The sequence below is a fragment of the Daphnia magna genome, linkage group LG6, assembly GCF_020631705.1.
Source record: "Daphnia magna isolate NIES linkage group LG6, ASM2063170v1.1, whole genome shotgun sequence".
Lineage (NCBI taxonomy): Eukaryota > Metazoa > Arthropoda > Branchiopoda > Diplostraca > Daphniidae > Daphnia > Daphnia magna.
The window spans coordinates 3577085-3603091 of record NC_059187.1 but is presented as its reverse complement, the minus strand read 5'-3'; the positions used below and the strand labels follow the sequence as shown (position 1 = coordinate 3603091).

General features: G+C 39.5%; 5 protein-coding genes and 1 non-coding gene across 7 annotated transcripts; 5 read left to right on the top strand and 1 right to left on the bottom strand.

Moving 5' to 3' along the window:
* Nucleotides 1-3675: 3675 nt before the first annotated feature.
* On the top strand, nt 3676-5493 carry LOC116924962. Its single transcript, XM_032931588.2, has 2 exons — nt 3676-3882; nt 3976-5493. The coding sequence occupies exons 1-2, from the start codon at nt 3793-3795 to the stop codon at nt 4861-4863; spliced, it is 978 nt and encodes a 325-aa protein (XP_032787479.2). The 5' UTR covers nt 3676-3792; the 3' UTR covers nt 4864-5493.
* An 838-nt stretch (nt 5494-6331) lies between these two features.
* Nucleotides 6332-6450, top strand: Trnal-caa. Its single transcript has 2 exons — nt 6332-6369; nt 6405-6450. It is a non-coding gene; the product is annotated as a tRNA-Leu (tRNA).
* A 2789-nt stretch (nt 6451-9239) lies between these two features.
* LOC116924965 (muscle-specific protein 20) lies at nt 9240-10562 on the top strand. Its single transcript, XM_032931592.2, has 4 exons — nt 9240-9401; nt 9480-9685; nt 9768-9888; nt 10025-10562. Exons 1-4 carry the CDS (start codon nt 9375-9377, stop codon nt 10214-10216), a joined length of 546 nt encoding a protein of 181 aa, XP_032787483.1. The 5' UTR covers nt 9240-9374; the 3' UTR covers nt 10217-10562.
* Nucleotides 10563-11395: 833 nt separating this feature from the next.
* On the bottom strand, nt 11396-20481 carry LOC116924958 (voltage-dependent calcium channel subunit alpha-2/delta-1). Of its 2 annotated transcripts, none has more exons than XM_032931583.2 (22): nt 20280-20481; nt 16951-17146; nt 16676-16886; nt 16001-16036; nt 15786-15921; nt 15602-15706; nt 15430-15529; nt 15206-15367; nt 14942-15115; nt 14768-14866; nt 14593-14679; nt 14445-14498; nt 14193-14363; nt 13940-14130; nt 13727-13872; nt 13438-13648; nt 13026-13371; nt 12745-12964; nt 12545-12677; nt 12331-12464; nt 12182-12261; nt 11396-12112 (listed from the first exon to the last, which is right to left on the bottom strand). In XM_032931583.2, the coding sequence occupies exons 1-22, from the start codon at nt 20426-20428 to the stop codon at nt 12014-12016; spliced, it is 3240 nt and encodes a 1079-aa protein (XP_032787474.2). In that variant the 5' UTR covers nt 20429-20481; the 3' UTR covers nt 11396-12013. The 2 variants fall into 2 exon arrangements, with proteins under 2 accessions (XP_032787474.2, XP_045031529.1); XM_045175594.1 differs by lacking the exon at nt 20280-20481 and adding an exon at nt 19687-19711.
* LOC116924963 (EP300-interacting inhibitor of differentiation 3) lies at nt 17819-19550 on the top strand. The gene is made up of 7 exons (XM_032931589.2): nt 17819-18071; nt 18137-18217; nt 18279-18436; nt 18495-18692; nt 18758-19001; nt 19078-19196; nt 19266-19550. Exons 1-7 carry the CDS (start codon nt 17987-17989, stop codon nt 19353-19355), a joined length of 975 nt encoding a protein of 324 aa, XP_032787480.2. The 5' UTR covers nt 17819-17986; the 3' UTR covers nt 19356-19550.
* Nucleotides 20482-20799: 318 nt separating the features above from the next.
* LOC116924960 (MAM and LDL-receptor class A domain-containing protein 1) lies at nt 20800-26001 on the top strand. The gene is made up of 18 exons (XM_032931585.2): nt 20800-20960; nt 21154-21283; nt 21981-22020; nt 22094-22264; nt 22356-22461; nt 22529-22718; nt 22810-23040; nt 23108-23243; nt 23339-23532; nt 24028-24292; nt 24353-24470; nt 24574-24769; nt 24865-24952; nt 25029-25199; nt 25303-25497; nt 25595-25652; nt 25726-25853; nt 25923-26001. Exons 2-18 carry the CDS (start codon nt 21164-21166, stop codon nt 25952-25954), a joined length of 2439 nt encoding a protein of 812 aa, XP_032787476.2. The 5' UTR covers nt 20800-20960; nt 21154-21163; the 3' UTR covers nt 25955-26001.
* Nucleotides 26002-26007: the final 6 nt, after the last annotated feature.

Below are 26007 nucleotides of genomic sequence, written 5' to 3'. Positions count from 1 at the left end.
TAATCAAACTTGAACGCTTATTTCGATTTAGTGATTGGTTTTCTCGTTAAACCAGCCGTTTCTTAAATTAACGAAAACAGTGCGGTTAGCGCAACAACTTAATTTAGGGTTTTTAACGTTTAAATCAAAAACTATAAAAACAATAGAAAAATAAATCTGATTTTCGTGATTTCAATTCAATTCTGAATCAAATTCATGTATTTTAAGCAAGATTTGAAATTTGGCCCAAAATGAAAAAGTGGGAAGGGTATAGCCTTCCCACTTTTGTCAAAATCGGCCAAAAACGACATCTCTTGAAATGCTCCAAAAATCACACGGAATAATCAAACTTGAACGCTTATTTCGATTTAGTGATTGTTTTTCTCGTTAAATCAGCCGTTTCTTAAATTAACGAAAACAGTGCTGTTAGCGCAACAACTTAATTTAGGGTTTTTAACGTTTAAATCAAAAACTATAAGACCAATAATGAAATAAATCAGATTTTCGTGATTTTCATTCAATTTTGAATCGAATTCATGTATTTTAAGCAAAATTTGAAGTTTGGCCAAAAATGAAAAAGTGGGAAGGGTATAGCCTTCCCACTTTTGTCAAAATCGGCCAAAAACGACATCTCTTGAAATGCTCCAAAAAACACACGGAATAATAAAAATTGAACGCTGATTTCGATTTAGTGATTGGTTTTCTCGTTAAACCAGCCGTTTCTTAAATTAACGAAAACAGTGCTGTTAGCGCAACAACTTAATTTAGGGTTTTTAACGTTTAAATCAAAAACTATAAAAACAATAGAAAAATAAATCTGATTTTCGTGATTTCAATTCAATTCTGAATCAAATTCATGTATTTTAAGCAAGATTTGAAATTTGGCCCAAAATGAAAAAGTGGGAAGGGTATAGCCTTCCCACTTTTGTCAAAATCGGCCAAAAACGACATCTCTTGAAATGCTCCAAAAATCACACGGAATAATCAAACTTGAACGCTTATTTCGATTTAGTGATTGTTTTTCTCGTTAAACCAGCCGTTTCTTAAATTAACGAAAACAGTGCTGTTAGCGCAACAACTTAATTTAGGGTTTTTAACGTTTAAATCAAAAACTATAAAAACAATAGAAAAATAAATCTGATTTTCGTGATTTCAATTCAATTCTGAATCAAATTCATGTATTTTAAGCAAGATTTGAAATTTGGCCCAAAATGAAAAAGTGGGAAGGGTATAGCCTTCCCACTTTTGTCAAAATCGGCCAAAAACGACATCTCTTGAAATGCTCCAAAAAACACACGGAATAATAAAAATTGAACGCTGATTTCGATTTAGTGATTGGTTTTCTCGTTAAACCAGCCGTTTCTTAAATTAACGAAAACAGTGCTGTTAGCGCAACAACTTAATTTAGGGTTTTTAACGTTTAAATCAAAAACTATAAAAACAATAGAAAAATAAATCTGATTTTCGTGATTTCAATTCAATTCTGAATCAAATTCATGTATTTTAAGCAAGATTTGAAATTTGGCCCAAAATGAAAAAGTGGGAAGGGTATAGCCTTCCCACTTTTGTCAAAATCGGCCAAAAACGACATCTCTTGAAATGCTCCAAAAATCACACGGAATAATCAAACTTGAACGCTTATTTCGATTTAGTGATTGTTTTTCTCGTTAAACCAGCCGTTTCTTAAATTAACGAAAACAGTCCTGTTAGCGCAACAACTTAATTTAGGGTTTTTAACGTTTAAATCAAAAACTATAAAAACAATAGAAAAATAAATCTGATTTTCGTGATTTCAATTCAATTCTGAATCAAATTCATGTATTTTAAGCAAGATTTGAAATTTGGCCCAAAATGAAAAAGTGGGAAGGGTATAGCCTTCCCACTTTTGTCAAAATCGGCCAAAAACGACATCTCTTGAAATGCTCCAAAAAACACACGGAATAATAAAAATTGAACGCTGATTTCGATTTAGTGATTGGTTTTCTCGTTAAACCAGCCGTTTCTTAAATTAACGAAAACAGTGCTGTTAGCGCAACAACTTAATTTAGGGTTTTTAACGTTTAAATCAAAAACTATAAAAACAATAGAAAAATAAATCTGATTTTCGTGATTTCAATTCAATTCTGAATCAAATTCATGTATTTTAAGCAAGATTTGAAATTTGGCCCAAAATGAAAAAGTGGGAAGGGTATAGCCTTCCCACTTTTGTCAAAATCGGCCAAAAACGACATCTCTTGAAATGCTCCAAAAATCACACGGAATAATCAAACTTGAACGCTTATTTCGATTTAGTGATTGTTTTTCTCGTTAAACCAGCCGTTTCTTAAATTAACGAAAACAGTCCTGTTAGCGCAACAACTTAATTTAGGGTTTTTAACGTTTAAATCAAAAACTATAAAAACAATAGAAAAATAAATCTGATTTTCGTGATTTCAATTCAATTCTGAATCAAATTCATGTATTTTAAGCAAGATTTGAAATTTGGCCCAAAATGAAAAAGTGGGAAGGGTATAGCCTTCCCACTTTTGTCAAAATCGGCCAAAAACGACATCTCTTGAAATGCTCCAAAAATCACACGGAATAATCAAACTTGAACGCTTATTTCGATTTAGTGATTGTTTTTCTCGTTAAACCAGCCGTTTCTTAAATTAACGAAAACAGTGCTGTTAGCGCAACAACTTAATTTAGGGTTTTTAACGTTTAAATCAAAAACTATAAGACCAATAATGAAATAAATCAGATTTTCGTGATTTTCATTCAATTCTGAATCGAATTCATGTATTTTAAGCAAAATTTGAAGTTTGGCCAAAAACGACATCTCTTGAAATTCTCCAAAAATCACACGTAATAATCGGAATTTAACGCTGATTTCAATTTAGTGATTGGTTTTCTCGTTAAACCAGCCGTTTCTTTAATTAATGAAAACAATGCTGTTAGCACAACAACTTAATTTAGGGTTTTTAACGATTAAATCAAAAACTATAAGACCAATAGGAAAATGAATGTGATTTTCGTGATTTTCATTCATTTCTGAATGGAATTCATGTATTTTAAGCAAAATTGTAGCGACTTTTGAATTAACAAGAAAACCAATCACTTAATCAAAATCAGCGTTCAATTTTGATTATGATGGGACATTTTTGTCGAATTCCATGAGATGTCGAATTTGGCAGATTTTCTTTGTATCTATGAAAAGTATGAAAATTGTGCCGCTGAGCCGGCTGAGGGCAGCACCACGCCATACGCCCTCTAATGGGGATCGATTGGCTTTCTAACGGGAAAAGTTTCGGTAAAAAATGGGTTGCAAATGATGTTGAAAGAAGTTTGAAAAAACCGCACATTGTGCTAATTTCCCTTTCCCTTTTTTTGCATGATGTTTATGAGCAAGAAAGTCTTTTGGTTTAAGTGATATGGTTATCATAGCCCATGTCTGAGTGTCTGTTGGATAAATAAGTTAGTATTTCGTGTACTAGCCTGCGTCTGGCCAAATGGTGAGAACATATTAGGTTTCTTCTTGAAGTCGTGTAAAGGTCTAACCCTGACGTAGACGTGAACTGGTTGGAATAGGGTCTATCCTTTTTCTCCTCAGTAATGCTACTGCGCGATTGGGTTTAAATGTCGATGCATCGTTTCGGGACAGAGACACGATAAGCATATGCGGTATGTAGAACGGCTATATAAGCAATGTGTTGGCGGTAAGATGATACATTACTAGCTGCCCGCCTCATTGGCATAAGTGGATTTCAGTAGTTCCACACATCATTCTCTAAAGTTAATTTTATTTCTATTAACATAGTTGTATGACACGAAATAATGGCTCGGTTTGCTCGAATTTTTACGCTCATACTTGTGCTTCTTGTTGCGCAAAGTAAAACTGGTGTCATTTCTCCTGACCGGCAATTGGTAAATAGACATTTTTCTTTGCCTCCACTTAAAAATGTGTTGTGGGCTAAATATAAATTTTTAACCAATTTTCCGTTTGGTTAATCATTTTAGCCGACTCGAGAGAGCCTGAAAGCGCGTGTTGAGAGTGCCGTGTTGCTATTAGATAAAAGTATTGAATCGCTAGAAGAAATCAAGTCCTGGGCAATCAAACACCACAAGGATACCAATATCGTGCAAACCGTAGGAACCTCTGTCGGAACCATTGGCACCATAGGCGTTATTGCTGGATTCTTGTTTTCCTTCTTCACTGGTGGAGCATCAGCATTTTTGGTTGTTCCTTCGCTGGTGGCTTCCGTTGGCGGAGGAGTCACATCTCTCGGTGCCGGCATAAATGATATCGTAAAGACAAACAGTTACAACGACAGAGCGGCACGAATTCTCGAAGAAACTAATCGACAATTTAAGCAATTTGAAGAAGAAATGTCGGTAGCCATTGCCTATATTGAAAGTACAAAGGAATTCCTCAAGAATAAATATGGTATCGAAGATTCGGCCGCAAGTAGAATCATATCGGAAATCAGCAAACACGGTTCCAGCATACCAGTGACGGTTTTGAGGGCTACAGGAGCAATAGAAGCAGTTGAAATGGCCAATGCAGTCAACATCGTACGAGAAGGTATCCTTCCAGCTAGAACCGCACAGACGGTCCGCCAATCCCTGTCCGCCGTTGAGCGTCAAATTATGTCCGAATTTCTGAGCACTCCAGAGCTTTTTAAGGAACACGCTAAGTTGGTCAAACGTAACATAGCGAAGCTGTATAAGGTAGCTGCTTTCAATTTCGCTCTCATGGGTGTAAGTGTGGGCCTTAACATCTGGGAAATTATAAGTCTCGTTAATTCGTGGAAATCTACTCATCCATCTGCAATCGCCGTCGATGTTGCCATTCGCAATTTGCAAAGTATTAGAAATAATACCTATCAGATTGCAAAGCAACTATGAATACTCCAAATCGATTGGGCTAATTGCTGGTTTCCTGGGAACAACTTCAATCACGACCTTTCAACGTAGACCGCATCTTTTACTTTATATGTTTATTTACTGTACATGCACGCGTTCATTGAAAATGGGTTTGCACTAAGGGATGGAATAGGCCACACGGATGCTTTATAGCCGATATACTAACTTTCTTTCATTTGAGAACATATTTTTTTTTATTTCAGTAAGTTTATTAATTGTGATCTTATGATGAATGAGTAGATAAGGGCGACGATAAATTAGAGAAATTATTAGATTTAAAAGAATAGATTACTATAGGCGATCGAAAATCAAATAAACAAAATTCTATTGCGGTGATAACTGGTGCGCAGCAACTGACTTATGTATCAATAAATACCAATTAGTCTTTCGAAACAGAAATTTTTAGTTCTTTTTCTTTCTTTTGTTGCTCTGGTTTTCCGCCAAGAAACAGCCAGTACCATAAAATCTATCGCGACAGAGTTGACATGCAGTAAACTCTGCCAAACAAAAGCTCTAAATGGTATATACATCTAAAATTTACATTATATAGCCTTCCGTCATTTTGTTTCATAACTAATGAGCTTACGGTGAAATAAAAAACTTTGAGCTGTCGACACGCATTCGAAAATTATCGGCACTTTACATTATTTTACCAATATTTGATTTAAAAACCAAACCCAAATTAAATATCGTTATGGGTCCATACGTCTCTCTGTAACTTGATGCGTTTTAAACATATACTGTATAAAGGCAAAAATGTTTAGACCTACCGAATCTCGAAAACTGTAAACATAGCACATCTCGTATCTCCCAGCAATGAACTTGTTTCTGTTTTGTGTGTGTTTTTGTACAACAACATTACAGGAGCGAGAAATCTTCCCGAAACTTTTTTGATTATTGTGACTAATCTCGCGTAGCGTGTGAATGTATTTATGTTGCGTGACTCAGCAATGGGTGGAACATGCTGGAGTTCTCAGCGGGGTGTGTCAGCTTTCTATTTTCAGTATAGCAACAGTTCTTTTAGAATTTTGTCCTCTGAAATATAGGCCGCGTTCGAAAGAGGCCTGAAACGGAAGCCGAACGGTTCTTTCGCCGTTGATTGACTTGCGATTGCTATCCATCAGACCCAAAAGATTTTCTAGGCCGACCAAACAACCGCAAATAGGAATATTAGGTGGTGAGCAGGATAATATCAACTTCAATTAATCAAACCATTTTAAATATCTATTATGCGATACAAAAGGCAAAACATACGTGTTTTCTGTATATGTTCATAAGGCGGAAACCGGCTGTTGATCGGATAGACTCGAAAAACATGGGATAACATCGGGATTCGAGAAAACGAAAATAAATGAATCGGAAATTGCAAACATATAAGTCCCAAGCGTCACCGTTTCGACAGTTGTAACGGGAAATTTGTTTGCTTTTTTTTCTGTTACTGCTAAAACATGTCAGGATGGCCGAGCGGTCTAAGGCGCCAGACTCAAGCGAACAGCTTGCCGATACATATCGGTTACTAAGTATTCTGGTCTTCGATAGAAGGCGTGGGTTCAAATCCCACTTCTGACATAACTTTTTTCTGCCAAGGTAGTGTGTCTTTTGGAGTACCTAATGACATTCTAATTTGCTGAATGTCAAGTGAATAGTTAAAACTAGATATAGTCAGCTCCACATCAAATGGAATAGGTAATAATGGTCAAAACCATTGCAAAACGACAAATATAAAAAAAAAGGGTCGAAAAACAGTTTATCTAGACTTTTATACAGTTTTCTTTCCTGGCTTATCATCCACTGTTTATAAGAAAATATAATGGACCCCGAGTGTAGTAATTCTTAAATCTCTGGATGAGGCGTCATTTTATCGATTCACGAAATATTTTCAGCTTTATTTGTAAACACAACATGTACTATATCGGTCATCTGATTACGGCGTTCGGCTGAGAAGCTGATGTGTCCTTGATCAAGACGCGAAAATGTCCAAAATGATGAGCATTCATGTACCACACTGAAAAATACTGTGGATAATTGTAGTCCCACCGAATCAAACCCTGATTGGACGATGATATTTTCGTACATTACTTAATGACACTAATTGCTTTAAATCAATAAAGCAAGATTATTCTTACAGACAAATCAAGCCAAATAGCGAAGTAGGTAGCAAGAGTGGCTGTTACGCTAATCAAACTTGATGGATGGACGTTCAAATCCCCCTTAAGCCTTAAAATGATGACGATTCGATAACATGCATCACCGACTGAAGATATCATGTCGATAATACCCCATTCAATCTTCTGATAGGCTATTTTTATTTTCAAACATACAAACAAAGAGGGAAGCATATAGCGTCCGAAAGGAGCGAGATGGTGAGAGAGACGCTTTTGTACGCCATTTAGTTTGACCGTGACAACGAGACTTGTTGACGCGTTATCGAGATTTCCATCCGGACCAGCTTATACAGTATATTCACTGCGGAGAAAAAGAAAGGACAAGAAACATTTTATCAACAAAAAAAGAGAATGTGCAATCGGCAGTCGATCTCAGTCGCCACCGCAAGCGGCCATTTGGCACACGAGGTTAATTCATTTTGCGTGCTGACTTGGTTGAGCGAACCAACAAAACAAACAGCAGCTGAGTGACGAACAGTTCTTTTTTTGTACGAACGAAATCAAAGATGATGTCGGATAATGCGCAAATATTTTTGGCATTAGACACTGCCAAGGCTAAGAGATTTTGTATCCCATATCGTATCCTTCGGCACACCTCATATCGCTATGAACTATGCTGTTCCTCCACCCACGACAGACATGCCTGCCCTCATCTTCAGGTCTAGAGATTTCGAAACTGAGTTTTTCCCCATCACGTCTACAAACTCTAGGCAGCATAATTCTGAGCCAAAAGAATTTTGTAAAAAAAAAAATATGTTTTGTCCCGTGATGTAAAATACCGGTTCGTTTCTATGATTTTTGTAATCCACGAGCTCGAACATATTGCATGAACCAATAGACAAATTTTATATAGCGGGTGCTGAGGTACGACATAGTCTATCACGCGACAATAATATTAGGGGGATATTTGACACGACTTCTTATGGTGACCTAGTGAGGGCGCGGAATTTGAACGCTGAATTTAGATATGCTGTCATCTCTTCTATTTTTACTTTGTTCTTCCCGCCTCCCCTTCCCATCCGACCTACTATTCTAGTCTCGCCTAGTCACTACTTCTTAAAAAACTAACACTTATTTGTTGACTTTCAAGTCTGGTTCGCATGCTATCGGGGATTCTTTTCGACACCGTGTCACGTACCCTCCGACACATCCCTGAATGCATAACACTTTCATCAGAATCAGTCAATCGCTTTTCAAATAGGCTAATATACATATTCCTTGATTTGATCAATCCAATCATCGTCAAAATCCACTGTTAATTCATGAATAACTCATTAGAATGCCGATCAATCATTAAGAGAAGCATTATGTCTATTTTGGCATTGATCATAAACGGCGAGTGTTTAACACCCCGCAAGAGAATGCAAGGCATCCAAAGTTGTTGAGCTGTAATACTCTGAATAGCACGATTAGGGCATTGTGGCATACCAGTACTTCGCCGGCCCGTATCCAGAGCACGGGCGGACGCGGTTCTTCTGAAATATACGGCATATGAAGGCGGGAGGCGTATAAGTTATGCCATCAGTTATGCGCTGCCTACCTCTTTCTATTGTAGTTGCGCGAAGCCCGCCGCAGCATTTCATCATGAAAGTGAATAGCGTTTGGAAAGGTAATAATTGCCAACGCTTTAAGCGGATTCAACGACATATCATGAAACCTTTTATACAAATTTATGTTTATTATACATTGGACAAACCATCTACATGTAGAAGACTGGTGATAACATCTGTTGTTCAGCGTTCCATTCATTTTCAGGATTGGCAAACGTTTTCGGGCGTAGTTCTTGATATTGAAATTTTGAAAACGAATTTTGTAGACCTATTCTTATATATACCCATGGACGTTGTAATGTTCTGGAAGGGTTAGGCACGAGCTTATGGAGAGGACTGCAAGACCTTGACTTTCTTTCTACTTTGGGACATCTTTTATTATTTTATTTTATTTTTTGAAGAATTCGGATCTTTTCTCGCTCTCGTTTTCTTCTTTTTTTTTTGTCCATTTGCTTTTCAGTCACTCACGTAGTGCCTTTTTTCCCCCTGTTGCTCTATATACCGTTTCAGGGTTGTGTTGAAATTTCATGTTGACTTTTGCCTCTGGTTCTTTCGAGGCTAGGAGCTAGCTGATTGGAGGATATTTCTGATGCTGAGGCAATTAGTTTGTTCTTGACTAAAACTGTGGCAAAGCCTGTGCTTGCCCCCCCCCCCCTATTTAAGTGATGGCTCCACGTCTTGCAATCATCAGTTGGTGGGCTTTCAAGTTTCGAGAACTGACTCGTTCATATCCTCACTGCTGAGCATCTCGACTCTTAACTCAAAACGAACAAGAAAAATGTTGCAAAGACAAGTTCAAGCCAAGGTACATATCTGAGAGTTTATTGGAACATTTGTTCTTGTCCGGCCAACATTTTCTCACGCCTTGGATTATCTCATTTAGATTTTCGCCAAGCGCAACCCCGAAGAGGAACGTGAAGCTCAGGAATGGATCGAAACAATTTTGGGTGAGAAATTCCAAGCTCCGTACGAGGACACTCTTCGTGATGGCCAGATCCTTTGTCAGCTTATCAACAAGTTGGCACCTGGATCTGTCCCCAAGATTAACACATCCGGTGCTCAATTCAAGCTGATGGAGAACATCCAAAAGTATGAAATTATATGCCATAGCAGTCTTCAACATCATCACCTATCATGTACCTTAACTGTAATTTTGATTTGATTTCATTAGGTTCCAGAAGGCGATCATGGCGTACGGAGTAGCTGAATTAGACGTTTTCCAAACAGTCGATCTCTGGGAGAAGAAAGATATTTCCCAAGTCACTACCACCATCTTTGCTCTAGGCAGAACGGTTAGTAGTATTACGACCAGCCTTTCCGAAAGCTTTTATGTTTACGTTCATCGCCGCCTTTTCTCGCCACCAACCATTTTTTGTTTGTTTTGTTTTTATTATTATTATTATTTTCTATTTCCGTCGCACATAACAGACATACAAGCATCCAGAGTGGCGTGGACCGTGGTTGGGCCCCAAGCCTTCTGAAGAAAACAAACGTGAGTTCTCCGATGATGTTATTGCGGCTGGTAAAACTGCCATTGGTCTCCAAGCTGGAACAAACAAAGGTGCTACCCAGGCTGGCCAGAATATGGGCGCTGGCCGAAAAATCATCCTCAACAAATAATTTTTAGTTCAATCAAAGTAGATGCCTTTTCAATTGATTAATTATTTTTACTGGTCATTTCTACTTTGGCGGCTTTTGATGTTACAATTTTATCTTTTAAAAACTTTCTTTTTTTTTTGCGTGTATTTTGGAGGAAAACAAACCTAGCTTGGAAATCTTTTTGAAACAATGTTATTTTCATATGTATGAGGCGTGGGAGGAAGAAATAGTTCCAGAAGAAGAAGAGGAAAAACCAAAGAACGGAGAATTTTTTTAAAAATTGTTGTCTTTTACATTTGATTATATGTAGTGGAAGTGGATATCATAACATAACCTTTTATCAGCAATAAAATCATTTCGTCCTTTACGTGGTACAGTTCTTTTGTTTCATTATACACATAATCTTATCAAACTGAAGAACGGATTTAGTTAAAGTTAAGAAGTTGGAATTTGCCTATTGAAAATTCTTCTTCTTCCAGCCATTAAAAGGCGTTCAAGATAACATAAGAACCCGATCTTATTGCCCTCGTTTTTCGATTTCATACAGAACCTTCGTTTACGGGACGACCTTCATGCAAACGAATGTGTTGCTGACTGTTTTCTTGTTTAAAGCGTGTGACAAAGAACAGCTGAAGCGTCTTGGCTTGCCATTAACAACAGATGGCCTGATCGATGGCTGTGACATTCTTACACGGCCTACGTTTCGAACCTTTTCGCCTCCATCTTCCATCCCAGATTGAGTCATTCCAAGCAACAGTTCAAGTGTAAAATAGTTTAAAGTAAGCAATAACAAAAGAAATACTTCTAACTATTGTTACGGTATACTTGCTGAATTCAGTTCTATTCAAATTTATGTATTTGGATGCTGGTGATGGTATGATCAAAACCCAAAGTAGATTGTCGAAATGACATCTAACACCTTTGAGATTCATGGCGTAGCAAGAAATTATTTGATTTGGGATGTTATTTATTCTTAAGGGTTGCTTCATTATTGATAAGTGGTATCGCTATTCAGAAAAAGATGTCACGAGCCAAATTTTATCGCAAACCAGCTGCAATTCTACAGTTTGAAACATCATTTCAGTTCCACCTATGTGTCAGCCTGTCCCACCCCTGTCACTGCTTTAAAATAAAGAGACAATTTACCATTCTTTTTTATTTTTGGTTACTACGCATTTTATTTTTGATTCTAAAAATGTCTTGAGTTGCAAAAAAAGGTTTATTTTTAAATGAGTGTTACACGTCTTGTCAAGTCATTGGGTTGCTATATTTAAGCGGACGGAAGATATTATTTTCATTGATTTTAAAATTCAATTTGCTGGATGTCAGTTGAATGAATTCAAACGCACGTTCCGTTCATTTAACTCAAATGTAGTACAATACAATTATTACGAGCTATTTGATCTCCTTAAGGTGACAGAAAAATGTAACGGGGAAAACATTGATTAAGGTGAACCGATCGTAGTGGCTGGCCCAAATACTGTTCAAATGAATTAATTTTTCTACCGATCTAACAAATGACTAGAATTACAACATTTCCTAATAAATTTCAAATTTGTTCTAAGGTTAGAATCTAAGTGGAAAAAGGATTGCAACTTCAGAGCTGGGGGGATATCTGGCCAGATAATATGCTAAAAAAAAAATTCATAATTCAAAGATAAATATATAAGGCGCCCCTTTCTCTCTCTCTCTCTCTCCTTCTTTTCCCGTTCATAAAAAAAAAAAAGCATTTATAATCAGTGAATTGCATGAAAACTAATTATTTAAGAACAACTCCAACGCTAGAGTCTTGAAAATATAGGGTAGTGCGATATTTTTTCAGCGAAGAATCAAAACGACGAAAAAGATGAAGATCATCGAAGGGAACATAAGCGCCGGGTTATGCAGGGATTGGCCAGAACATTCAAGCGAATTTTCCTGTAAGGAGAAAACACAATTTAAAATAAAATCTTACCAATCGATATTCTATATTTGAATTGCATATACCCGTGGATCGCTGGCGTAGCAATGCTCCGACGATTTGTGATACCGTCGATGAAACTGGCATTTTTCCATCTCGTCTTCCACTAAACACGTAAATAAATATGATTTCAGGCTTTATATATTATGAACCGCAATATTCCTCTGTTACTTACAACGAGCCAGGCCGTGTTGAAAAGTTGAAGCTTTACAGCGACACGGGGCCGTGGCAGCGATCAACAAAGAGCTGCTGTCCGACATGGGATGAATTATTACCTCTCGCGTCGTGCTATTTTCTCCGGCGCACAACCTATTACGTTTACAACATAATTCATTGCTTTTAAAGCATAACTGTTATGAGATTTTAGATAAACAAATAAAAAACCTTACGTGGAACACGACACATTGAACAGTCTTTGCTGCGATGTTTTCAATTGGTAAAGGATATATTCCTTGGAGCAGAGATGCGTATCTACACGAGCAGGTCTGAGTTTGTCTAGCTCCATTTCGGCTTGGAATGTTGCTAGATATTGCAAATGAGATCATTGCGAATCAATTTGACGTGTTTGTTATCAGTTCTATAGCTTTACCTGACGTTACACCAGCCCATAAAAGGCTGGCGGAAAAAGAGTAGATTGCTTGCGCTATACCGAGCAGAGTGGTAGTCAAATTCGAAACCCATCTAGCAGCGAAAATGGAAGCAGAAGAAATCGGGGCAGCTTTAACGAATACTGGACAGCTAACAGCCCTTTTGACGATGGTATTGCGCTCGTAGACAGGATTCGGATCCAGTGTCAACGCGTGCATCAACTGTCGAAAAATGCAGCGTTCTCATTTCCTGGAAATGAATTCATAAGTTTTGCCAACTGACCTGAGGATCAGCATTGCTGGAACCAATAAAAGTTCCTGGAGAAACGTTGATCTGATTGGTTGCGACGATGTAGCCACCTTCGTCCAACCAGTAAAGGTGTAGCTGGTCGCTGATGTTGAATGCTTCAACAGCGTTTTTCCAGATCGAGTGAACGATGTCTTTACCAACCAGAGCTCCTGCTATCGCTAAGAACTGTTCCTTTGACGATATTTTAGCGGCAACTAGGTAATCTTCACCACGACTCAATGGAGGACGGATCAAAATGGAAGCATCTCTTGAATGCGCCAGCCGAAGAAAGAGGGAACTATTTCGCGGATCAGCCAAATCTTCTTGGATGTAAGCCCGTCTAAGTACACCGAAGGATCGAAATTAAATCAATCCTTCTCCATCAATTTAAAAGGACAGATTTTACGTTCGAGTTTCCGTCCGCGTGACGCCACCAGTGGTCGACACGAAACGCGAATGGACGCGGCGATCAGGTGTCGTCGTCCACATTTGAGACACGTTCATCGTCATCTCTAAATCCCACAGCAAATGGCTCAATGCAGACTGATCACAGCCCTCCCCGCCACGCTCAAATCGCTGGCTTAATTGGCTAAAATAATCAGCCGTTTCTCGCTGATCTGATATGAAAATACATCGGTTAGTTTTAATATTTTCTTGGCACATCCAATAGTTAACGGATTATTGGATGCATTTACTTGTATAATTGGTGTAGGCCCGCAGATTATTACAAAATTCCCACGGAGCTGCCCTAGTAATAGTTTGATTGTTCCACAACACCTTACCCTGCAGTTCCAGATTGGGTACGATTATATTAGCACCTTCGCTTATTGATACCGCCAATCTGTCAATGATAAAGCATGAAACGAATATTAGAGTATTGCGAAAATTGTTTTAAAATTTTCGTGTACGTGTAGGCGGTTTTGGATATCGGTCGGAAGTGCCAGGTACGTCGCTGGTGGATAAGGTAAGCGTCGTCAGGAGTAAGCGTGGTCGAATTGTAAGAATGCGATCCGGTTTTTCTATCGAGCAACTGTTGACGTAACGAATCCGACCATTCTCCCGTGGGCTCTAGATCCTCGTAATCCACAATTGGTGGATCCTATAGTTGAATGATATGGGTTATAAACAAGTGGTGTGGAACGAGAATTCCAAATGTCGAACCTCAATGTATGAATTTTGCGTATCCAGCTGGGAATGATGTACGACGTTACCTGTGCCACCCATCACCACCATTTTGTGGCCCCCAAAACCCAGTTGTGAATCAGGTAAGGCCACGTCGAAACTGGATATTGGTATATCTACTCCAGCTACACCGAGCAATGATTGGCTCAGCTGTTTACAAATAATGAACAATGTGCATATTTATTACAAAGATAACTCCACGTAATTAGTTCTTTAAACAGGAATTCTCACATTTTCACCTCGATGAAAAACGGGTTTGGAGACGGTCACCACTGTTCCAGAACCCTGAAATGGTTTAACTTGAAATGAACTTTCATATTCAGAAAACACTACTTACTACTCAAAATTAACAAGGTAGCTAAACGAAATGTTAAGTTACTGCGGCATCTTGGTAAGGTAAACTCCAGGAAATGAGTGATTTGTCTTGAGATAAAGCCAGTGGCCGACTGAGAACTTGCAAATAACCCTGTAAATGCAGAATTTAGCATTTGAAACACATGAATACATCACGTCTATTTTATTTTGATCAAACAAGGAAATATGATTAATTTTACCTGGACTTTGCTTTGGATGGCACCGTAAGTCAGGATGGCTCCATGAAAAGCGTTAGTTGAACACGAGATGTTTCGCAAATTCAGAGTCGGAATTGGATGCTAATTTAATTTTAACAATCAATAAAAGGAGTTTCGATTTGCCCTTAAAGTTAAGTCTGGTTAGATTTTTTTTACCGGTCCGACGGCAAGCGTGAATAAACGTGTTTGCCTCGTCACCGAATTATTGGTGATCATTTCGACTTGATCTGCCGGGAATTCCGTACCGCCATCGCTTATAAGTACAACTGCCAGATGGCAATTACTGCTGTCCGAGCCGGATGTTTGTTTACTGTTCCGGGAGTCATCCAACTTGGATTTTTAAAAAGTCCGTGTTATTTTCAGTTCGTTGAAACAAGATTAGGAAGACGTGTGGTGAGCAAAAGCAGGGCTTAAACATACCTCCAAAATGTAGTGATAGGTGAAATTAAGGGCATTGGCGAAACTGGCTTTTCCGGACGGTACAGTATGGTCTAGCGCCTGGTAGATAAGCCGCTTATTTCGAGTTGTGGCCGGCATTAACGATTCAGAACAAGGCAGAAGCCATGCCACCGTCTCGTTGAACTGTTGTTTACAACAAATCACTTGTAACGTCTTAAGAAAGACACAACGGAGAAATAAAATACCTGAAGAACATTAAAATAGTCGTGCTGAGTAAGAGTGCCCAGTAATCGTTTCACTGTTATTTTCAGAATTTCAAACGTAGGGCCGTGAATACTGCCACTCCTGTAATTAGAAATTATACACGGAAAGTCATAAATTGGATGAAGTGAAATACGTTTTCTACATCTAACTCACACGTCTATTAAAATTAAAAGATCCTTTGCAGAAGAAATACTTTGAGTAAACCATGGCCGATGACGAGCATCGAAATTGTCGTGCTGATTGACGTGAGTTCTCCATCTGCGTGAGTTCATTGCGACAAGAAATGTTCGGCATTTATTGCGCACCAATTTTATCCTGTACGTTAAATGTATGGTACCTATGAGCAGGGAAATAGCGAAGGACGCCTTCTTTACTGGCAAAGTACTGGTAGATGGAAGGGTCCCGTTTGAGATTTTCAGCGAAAATGTCGTCTAGCCGGTCGGTCCACATCATTGCATTTATTGTGTCTACATCTGTTGATATTAAAACAAGTTTCAGATCTAATGTGGGACCAAAAACTGGGCCGTATGATCCGAGAAACGTGAAACTTACCCTCATACCAGACGGGTTTGAATCGATGCCACATCCCTAAACCATGAAATTTAACGATGTAGAAATCAACAATGAAAAATTGGGGATTGCAATCACAGCATTGAATATCTCAGCCATGTCACTTCGAGGGTTTGGATCTTAAACATTTAGCATATTTTACTGGAGATTCACTGAGAATTGACTCATTTCAGCTGTCGGTGGCACAAAAAGGTTTTTCTTTTTTCATCGCCAGGATACATAGGGACGACCAACGATAATTTGTTTTCTTGGAATGTGGTCGGAAACATTCTTTTTCTTATTACATCCTGTCATATCAGTATGCGGGACAAGTGTGAGAAGATACGACGACGAGACAATTGGTATTTTTATCATAACAATCGTCTGCCAAGAAAGACTCGTATAAATACATCCCATTAACCTGCGTGGAACATTCATTTGAAATACTACTGAACAACAACAAAAAAAAGGACCATTGAGTGTTTTTTTTTTGGCAAGGACTTTCTGTTACAATATCGTAACGCCCGTTGTGGCGGCGTCACGGGCCAGAGAAAATTGGCAGCTAATAATGCTACATCTATGGGATTAAAGTTAAAGTTTGTACATGGAACAAAAGGCACAAGAAATAATTCATTTTAACCATAAAAAGACTTGGTTCGATTCCAAATAGTTACTTACAGCCTTCGTAGGTGTGAAGTGGCAGATGAACGGCAGAGGAGTTCGTATTAACGAAGAAAGGGTGGCCAAATTGTGAACTATTCACCATAGAAGAGTCGTTCAATGCAGGGTCGTCCCATTCTTTTCCGTTGATAAAATGCACCTGATTGGACTGTGGTTGCTCGTCATACACGTGTTCCATCGCAAGTTCTTCGGCTTTAATGGTTATGTCCTTTCAATCGAAAAAAAAGGCTTAATTTGCATTCAAAACTATTGGTTAGTGGAAAGTGTTCTACTTCGACAGCTCGAATTCGACGCTGAAACATGGGCTCGAGTTTTTCTATGGCCTCCTCCAAAACATCCTCTCCGTGTACCGGCTCCAGAAAGAACGCGTTTTGACTGTCGTATCTTTTTGATAGTTCATTTTTACCACTGGCTTCGTTAATAAGGTTGATCAGCCCTTGACTTATCCGTAAGCCGAGGTCATGGATCCTGGTAAATGTACAAACGTGTTCTCGTTAAACGTTAAGTATCATTGCTTGCTTGGTTCGTGCCTTAGAGACATAACATTAGTTGGAAATACAGAAAACGTTTGTAACAATGATTATTTTTCTAAACATTTATTTTATGGGAGAAGCCCGATTTTCGTAAATAATCTTGACAACGTGACCACTGAAAATGTTACAACGAGGGGATGTCACCGAAAAGGTAGGGTTATTATGGGTAACTTGAATAACATGCAAATTTTGCCACAAAAAGCAAATTCTCTAATGTGCCTTTCTAAAGAACAATGTCTACAGTCTTAAGGTCACAGCACTGGTGTATTTTTCGAAATTTTAGGGGGAAAGAGAGATTTTCCATGTACAATGGACTAGGCCTTTTGCACATTCTTTTCTGCTTTAAAAATTCTTTAACAAAACATCTCTAGTGTTGGAATCTGGCACTGCAGACTTTCCCGCCAAATCGCGAAATAAATCACTTGATTACCAATTTCAAAATAATTTACATAGTTATCCCGAAAAAGATCTGAAATTTTTTAATATTGTTATTTTTAGAACGTATTAGATGTATCAATACGACACATTACGACAGATCACACTGTGTCAGTTCTAGTGCATTGTTGATTCACTTGGTGCAGCACTGAGTACCACAGCTTTTTAGACAGATTTGGTATGGGAATTCAGTAGGTGTCAAATTAGTGGGTTCCCGCCTTGACTATCATAGGTGACATGAAACAAGAAAAAGTGTATTGGCGCGTTTGAAAGTGTGAGTGGTATTCAGAAACCAATTTTTTCTGTTCCCTTTTAAAGCCGATGCTTAAAAACGAAAACGATGGCAGCCGAGCACCGACAATCTGTTGGTGAAATGGAGGCAGATGCCCGAATGCAAATTCAAGAAATAATTGAAGACCTGAACTGTGAGTTGTGATTTGTAGCTTCTTCTGTGCATGTTTTTCTAATTCCCATACATCGTTGGTGACAGTGGACCAGCTGAACCTTACTGAGCCTGGAAATCCTTCTCTTGATAAGAAAATTGCTTTGCTGGACCAAATCTTTACAGAATGTAAGTCCAGAGATATTCTAATCAAACTCGATTGGATCACCAAGAAATATTTCTGTTACAGATGTCAAAGGCGGGGATAATGATAAAGCTGTTGATGTGTCCCAAGCAAGGCTGGACATGATTGCTTTTTGCAAGCTTGCTTCCATCAACCATCAGAGAATAAGGAGAGTCGCTGCCAGCAATTGGACTTTCAGGGCCACTGACTTTGCTAACAGGATCGTAAGACCATTTAATTCTAATTTTATTGCTAAAGGCTGAACATTTTACCTTCTTATAGGTAAGATTAGTGAATGTTGAAGAGAGCAGTCAATCTGAGTCACTCAATGAAACCACTAAGGTTAAATTAGACAAAATGATTCAACCACATTTCAATCACTGTGTTCCTTTAAAACCTTTACTCGGTGCTTTTACGTTTACCAAAGTAGAGACTGTTCGCAAAGAAACACGCCAACGACAACCCCGCACTCAAGACAAAGTATAGCCAAAATGATCAATTCTTTTCATTTCCCCACGTAAATCTATTATATATTTTTTAAATAGGTCGTTGTCCAGCAGCTGCAGCCGAAAAAGTTAACCGAAATTTCGGACGAGGATCAAAACAGTAAAGTTGCTAAGCATGTTGAGTTCATCATGTCTTGTTTGGCAAAAGAGTTCAAGGCGAACGACAGGAAACCTATTTCTTTTTACCGTTTCGTTATGGATCCTACCTCGTTTTCGAATTCGGTAGAGAACATTTTCTACGTTAGTTTTTTAATCAAAGATGGATTCGTCGCCATTGACGAAGGTAAACATTTTTATCGCCCAAGCCTAAATTCTCCCGTTAGCAGATTATTCATTCACTACTAAATTTTGAATCACAGATGGTGAGAATGGTTTGCCGTCATTAAGTGTTGTAAATAAAAGGCATCGTGAAACTGTGTCTCAAACTTCAGTGAGCAAAAAGCAATTGATCTTATCTCTAGATCAAGAGACGTGGCAAGTACGTTGGCTAAAATTTTTCCGTTAAACACTCAAGCAGCAGAACAAAAAATTGTCTTTGATTACGCAGGCAATTTGCAAAGGACTGCGTCTAACTAGCGCAGCTATAGATCCCAAGTCGAGAAATAATACGTTCCATAAGCGGCCTCGCCATGAATAACGGCCCTATTCTTCGTTCGCACAGAAAGCGTTCTTTCATAAATCGACTGCTCGTTAATGCTTCAAAATGTAAAAAAAAAAAAAAACTAAAAACAAATTGTTTTGTATTCCGAAAAAGCTTTTTTTGTTGTACAGCAACCCAGAAATTATTGTATACTTTTTACACGGAATAAACCATTGAACATGTTGATCTTAATGTAAGCGTTCAAGAATCTATGTTTCTCTCAACAGTGTGGCTTAAACGTATGAATTCTGTTTTTACGGCACCGTAATGTAAATTTGTCGTTTAAATGTTTCAAAAATTTGATTAAAGGTACCAAAGCTCGGCTTACATGGACTTGAATTCGACGAAGAGCAATGCTGGATCCTCGCATAATCAAACTTACTATCAGATAAAAGATCTTATTTCTCCAGAATATCCCCACTGACAAAGAAAAGGCGCCGCTTTGGACAAGAAGGAATAACGGATCCTCTTGAAAAAGGGTTATGTTTGGCGGATAAGATCCAAAATACATTGTGTACACTCAAAGTAGGCCAGAAAACGGTGCGATAGTCCATGGCATGGGCCGTCTCTTTCGGCTCCCTAACATAAAAGCTAGTGCATAGTCAGGGCTCTAGATTGCGCTTGAAATCCAACAAGCAATCCTTTGGTGCTTCTAAAAATCAATAACTCCCAAAAATTACAGTAATAACAAAGAAGTCGTCCCAAATATTTGTGTTTCCTAGAACGGGAATGTAAACACATGACTTTTTTTTTCCCCCACGTACGGATAATTTTTTTTTTTCTTACGTGCTTTTTGTCTTAGTTCGTGATTAGTCTTCTACATCGAGATAGCCATTGAAGGTCAAAGCGGATCAAGTCAAGTGCAATAAAACCGACAGTGGCGGGAATGAACGAGAATAAAAGAGTGGCCGAAAAACTCACATGGCCTCGGACGGCAGGGAGCGGTCGGTCATCGGATTTAGACCCAAAACAAATTGAAACGAACCGAAGAAAAAACACATGGCCGTCAACAAAAAAAACACTGATCGGCATCCGAAGTTGGAATCCAATGCGATCGGATGGGAGGCCATCTTAAAACTGCGTCGTGTCCCGACAGCGACTGCGGCTCGCCTGCGTCATGCACGTTAGACCACCCTCTTCCCTTAGCTGAATCCGTCTGACGCCGACGCTCCATGTGCGCATATACAACAGTATATTTTTGCCGAATCGATGCCGTAACGACTGGCACCCTCCTCTTCAACGCATACGTCTCGGTATCGATCACGAAAAACAAAAAAAATGCAAAGTGTTCACTCGCCGCCAGGCTTTTTTAAACCAATATTTTTTTCAAAATTAAAATTGCGCGAAAAACAGTAAGGGGTTGAAAGTGAAAGTATTATTTCTGTTTCAAGGGAAAGATTCAGACAAAGCAAAATGCTTCACAATGGAAAAAGGGTTGCGGGAAAGGAGGAGGAGGAGTTGTAGCTACGGTTCCGAAATTTGTGAAAGAAAAAGGCGGGGCAATATTCAAAAGCGGAATTATGACTTTGCCATTCAGTTATAACTACCTGCAATCACGGGCCAGGCTTTCACTGTTTTCCTGTCGCTTCAGTCATCACAAGTGTAAATAAATTTTGTTTGTGTGTGTGTGTGTCTTTACTGTTTTACTGCTGGCTTTTCTTTTTTTTTTTCTCATATTTTTTATTGTTTCATTTCACTTATGCACTGCTTTAAAAAAAATGCTAGTCCAGTTGATATTTTGAATAACGACACGTTTCTAGGTGTATTCATTTTATTTGCTGCGGAATTCCTTTAGAATCGGGGAAATGTCAAAGACATGCCTGCTGCTCATCTTTCTTCTCGCTATCGTTGGCCACTGTCATGGAGACAAAATACTTCGAGCGGACCGTGCAGCAGACGTATTCAATTCTTCAACCGTCGTAGTCGTAAGTTCTTAAATATTTACAGTCTAGGCAGGAGAACGGAATCTTACATTTTTTACATGTTCCTTTGTGATTGTCCCTTTTGGATATTCGTCTTCGTCGATGTCCTTTTCCACGTCTGGCCAAAAAGAGTCTATTTTAAAATGCATTTGTTTCGTCATTTTTGCAGTGTTATACCAAACAGAATAGATTACAAAGGACCTTGGTGACAGGCGGCTTTTTTGTTTTTCGTGTTGCAGATGCAAGTGACTCCACGGATTTGAGATAATTCTTTTATTTACGGGGTGGAGTCAATCTTGTTCATGGTGACATAGTAGTAGATCGTAGACACGCCCGTAACTGTCATTACATTTTTGGAAAGAATATAGTATAACAATCTATTTCTGCCGGAGTGAACGGAAAATGTCCAATCTCATTGTTTCCGCTCCAGATCCGGTGGCGGGGTCCGATGGTCATGCTCATTGTGACAGCTATATGGCTTAAGCAAGTTTGCATGACGTCACACTTGACACGACTTTTTCCCCCTCCTCTCTCATGATACGTTTGATTATACTGGCCCAGATATGCTAGGTTAGTTAACATTAAAACGCTGACTAACTACCGGTTGCATTCGAACATGACCGCGTTGATTGACCGACACTTTAAATCATTGAATTTAAATGTTTTCTAGTATTTTATTCTTTTTTTTTTTTTCATTCAGGATCGAGTTGCCAGACAGACGTCATCTTCTATGACACCAAGTATGATTTAAATCACCGTACAAACGAATGACAAAATATGCAAATCGTGTAAACGTTGCTTGTGTTGTGTTAGGCCAATGTTCTTTCGGTCGCGGTCACGAACTGACCGGATGCGATTGGAACCTAACCGACGTCGAGTCCGTAGGATCCATTGACTCACACGTTCCAGCTTGGCAACTGTCATCCGGTCGAACATCTTATTTCCGGGGAGGTCCATCCACTGACGCTTCGGGAGATCAAGACGGTAATCAATCATGTCGTTTTCTTTCTTTCTTTCTTTCTTAAATTTCATTTTTAATGCCAGCATTGACAGTAATTGACATATTGAACTAAAGGTGGATACTTGTTGATGGACACATTGAGAGGAGTTGCCGAAACCATCAAGTTGTCCAGCATGATGATCAACGCTACTTTGCCGGAAGGGCGGTGTGTCGTGTTCCAGTGAGTGACAATGACGAGCTAAAATGTCATTAACATCACAGTTTTAATGACGTTTAAAAATAACCAGGTACGCGATGGATGGCCCGAGCGCAGACAGGCTTCGCCTAGTATTACGTCAGAGCCAACTGGTTCACCAGATGGCGAACGATACGGTTCTACTGATGCCGCGGCGGGAAGTTCTCTGGGAGGGGCGGAGTGATTCTAGCGATAAATGGCTGACGGCATCTGTCCTGTATAGTCACGGCCAGCCCCATCAGGTGAATCGAAAAAGCAAAAAGAAAAGAAACGCATCAGCATCCATCCGCATTGAAATTTACCTGTCCATTTGTTTGTGTGTTCATCCATCAGTTGGCGTTTGAAGCGGTTGTCGACAACTCGGTGCAGAGTCAGCGGCGTCTGCGCGGACATTTCGTGCTGGACAATGTGGATCTCGGTACCTGGAAGGAAGACGAAAACGAAAAAGCTCTGAATGAGAATCCCGATACGTTAATGGTGGATCCTTGCCTGGGCCATTGTAACTTTGACGGCGGATTTTGCGGGTGGAGCAATGACCAGGATGATGATTTCGACTGGAATCTCGTAAACGTTCAGTTTATAGCTTTTTCAAAATTGATTTGTTTTTAAATAATTCTCGACTACTCACCAGGGAAGGGGAAGCTTGAATGCGGTGACGGGACCCATTGCCGGACATCTTTCTCGCGGTTACGCCTATATCGACTCCGGCTATCCTCGGAGACCAGGTGATCGCGCTAGATTGCTATCACCTTTCATGGAACCCACTGGTAAAAATCTTAAACTGTTTCTGAATTTTGAAAAAGCTCCCCCCCAAAAAAAAAAAAAAGAATTTTCAAAATGCTTTCGTTGTTGAAACTTATAGATCCCGACCAACCGCTTTGTTTGCGCTTTTGGACGCACATGTTTGGCAATGGGATAGGCATGCTGAAAGTGGTTCAGTTATTCGGTCCACCTGGTTCAGATATTTCAAGTAAGGAACTGTGGTCTTTGACCGGCGAGTCAAGCAACAACTGGCATCAGGGACAAATCACCGTTTCCTCCAACATGATTTTTCGAGTAAGAATTTCTTATCATTCTTTTTTGAATTGCATAAAAAGCTGCAAGATAAACGGGAAGAATGCAGTACCCACCCTAAGAATTGGATCACCCCCATGCAAATTTTAGTGTTTTAACCCACGTGAGATAGGCCAAATGGTGTCTCACGCGGGAATTTTTTTTACATATTATTATTCGCTTGTCTCCCTTCTTTCTCCCGTCTTTGCCAGCCCCATATCCTAAGGCTATGCCGTGGGTAGGGACAATCAAAAGCGGCCTATCTTGGCGGCGATCCAATATTTAAAATCTACGAGATAACTCATAAATCCCGTGAATGAATTTTGAATTAAAAATCAGAAAGGTAAAGATCACTAATTTACCTTTCGAATGAAGAAAAGCCGATCATTCTACGGACATAATTAATAGACGAAAAAAATTCCAGCAGGGAGGTGCAGGGGGTGATCCAATTCTTTTGGTGGGTTCTGTATATCTTTAAGCTTAACGTTTTTCTCGAAGATTGCATTCGAAGCGACGACGGGTCGAAATCACTTGGGTGATATCGCCATCGATGATGTCTCCTTCGATCCTGGACCATGTCCCAGTGCGCCGCAGGCGGCGGCTGCTTCCACGCAGCAAAATGATTGCAACTTTGAAACAGATGAATGCGGATGGACCAACGCTGTGACGCGTGAAAATATGGACGACATCGACTGGATTCGTCATCCAGCGGAAAACAGCCGGTTGCAATTCGTTAAGGACCACACTACGTACACAAGCAAAGGCATACTTTGAATTCTGCTGTCATCAAGAAAGATAAGCATCAATTGCGCTTGATTGTCAGGTTACGTGATGAGTCCAGGGCGCAGTCCTGTTCAACGACCAGGTGATCGAGCTTTGCTTTTCTCTCGGCCGTTTAACGTCACGTCCGGAAAAATGGATATGCGTTGCATGACATTTTGGTATTTACTTAATTTTTTTGCCAATTATTACTATTTTCTTTGATTCACTAAAAAAACAAAAAAACAAACAGAAGAAATGTAAGCTAAATTGATCGGCTGGTAGGTACTTAATGAACGAGCCAATCATTGATCCAACCGGGCCTAGTTTGGGTTCTTTGCGTATTTACACTCGAAGAGAAGAGGCATTTTCCGGGCTTCCTCTGTTGGGCCAAATGGTTGCCGTTTGGCGGCTTCACAACCACCAGGCAGGTGTATGGAAAATGGGACGAGCATTAATCCAACAAACCGGAAATTACCGAGTGAGCTTAGCAATCGATAAGTCAAACAGAACCCCGTCTTTCATTGTTAATCCTTTGTTTCATTCTCATTCATCCCCCCCTAAAAAAAATCAAAGGTGGTCATCGAGGGACTGTGGGGTTCGAGTCGTGGCGCAGGATCCATTTCTATCGATGACATTAGTTTCTACGAGGGAAGTTGCTCTAGTAATTTCGATGAATAGATTTCCGCAATGAAACTCTCATTCATCTTTTCTTTTATGATGCAATCGTTTCTATCCAGCTCATCCGAATCAAGCAATGCCCATGGCCACTGAATGCAATTTCGATCGTGACATGTGCAGTTGGCGCAGCATCGCTAACACAACCGGCGTTCGTCAAGACACTGATTGGCGATTGGCCACTGCTGCCCGCCGACCGGCCAATTTACCTGACCACACTTTCGGCGCTCCAAGTAATTTACATTATCGTTTATCGATTCACTGAAAAAACTACGACGTTCAATTTTTCAGGGACGATTTAATGTTTGTTTCCACCTATTTCTAAAATTTTCTTAGGTGGGTATGTCTATTTTGACGTGTTCAGCCAGCAGAATAGGCAAGAGGTGATCCGTCTAGTCGGGCCTAATATGACTTCCGGAGGCATTGGTCGACCACGCCTCTGTTTGACATTTTGGTTCGCAGCCTTCGGCGCCGGAGATACGACTCAATTGAGAGTCCTCATGATGGACAGTGTCGGCGGCTCTGAAAAAGGTAGGGCTTTCCTGTGAATGAATTTTTGTTTTAACGAGGACATGTTGCTTAACTTTCGTGAGGACTTTCAAAAATATTGGAAAATGTTGAAAAATAGAAATATGGATGTTGCGCGTCGTCCAGCTGGAAAGTACTCGTCCCGATTGGAATTTTGGGTTAGTTTAACAGAACAAACATTATGCGTGCTTGAGATACAGACGTGTACGTATAGCAAACTTCTAATAATAGCCAGGTGGAGCTGGAGAGCGACGGCACAAACGTTTCTGGTCAGGAAGTGAAACTGGTGTATGAAGGCCGGGCTTCCAACGGCGGATTTGCTGTCGATGATATCACCATCTATCAAGGAGGCTGTAAAAGTAACAAATACGTTAAGTTAGACTTACTAAATTAAAAATGTATTTATTTGTATTCTGCTTGCCTACTAGCTCGACCGAAATTCGCAACACCAATCTCCTAATTGGAAAATATTGCAACAGCGCAACCTAAAACCCAACTGTTATTATTTAAAAA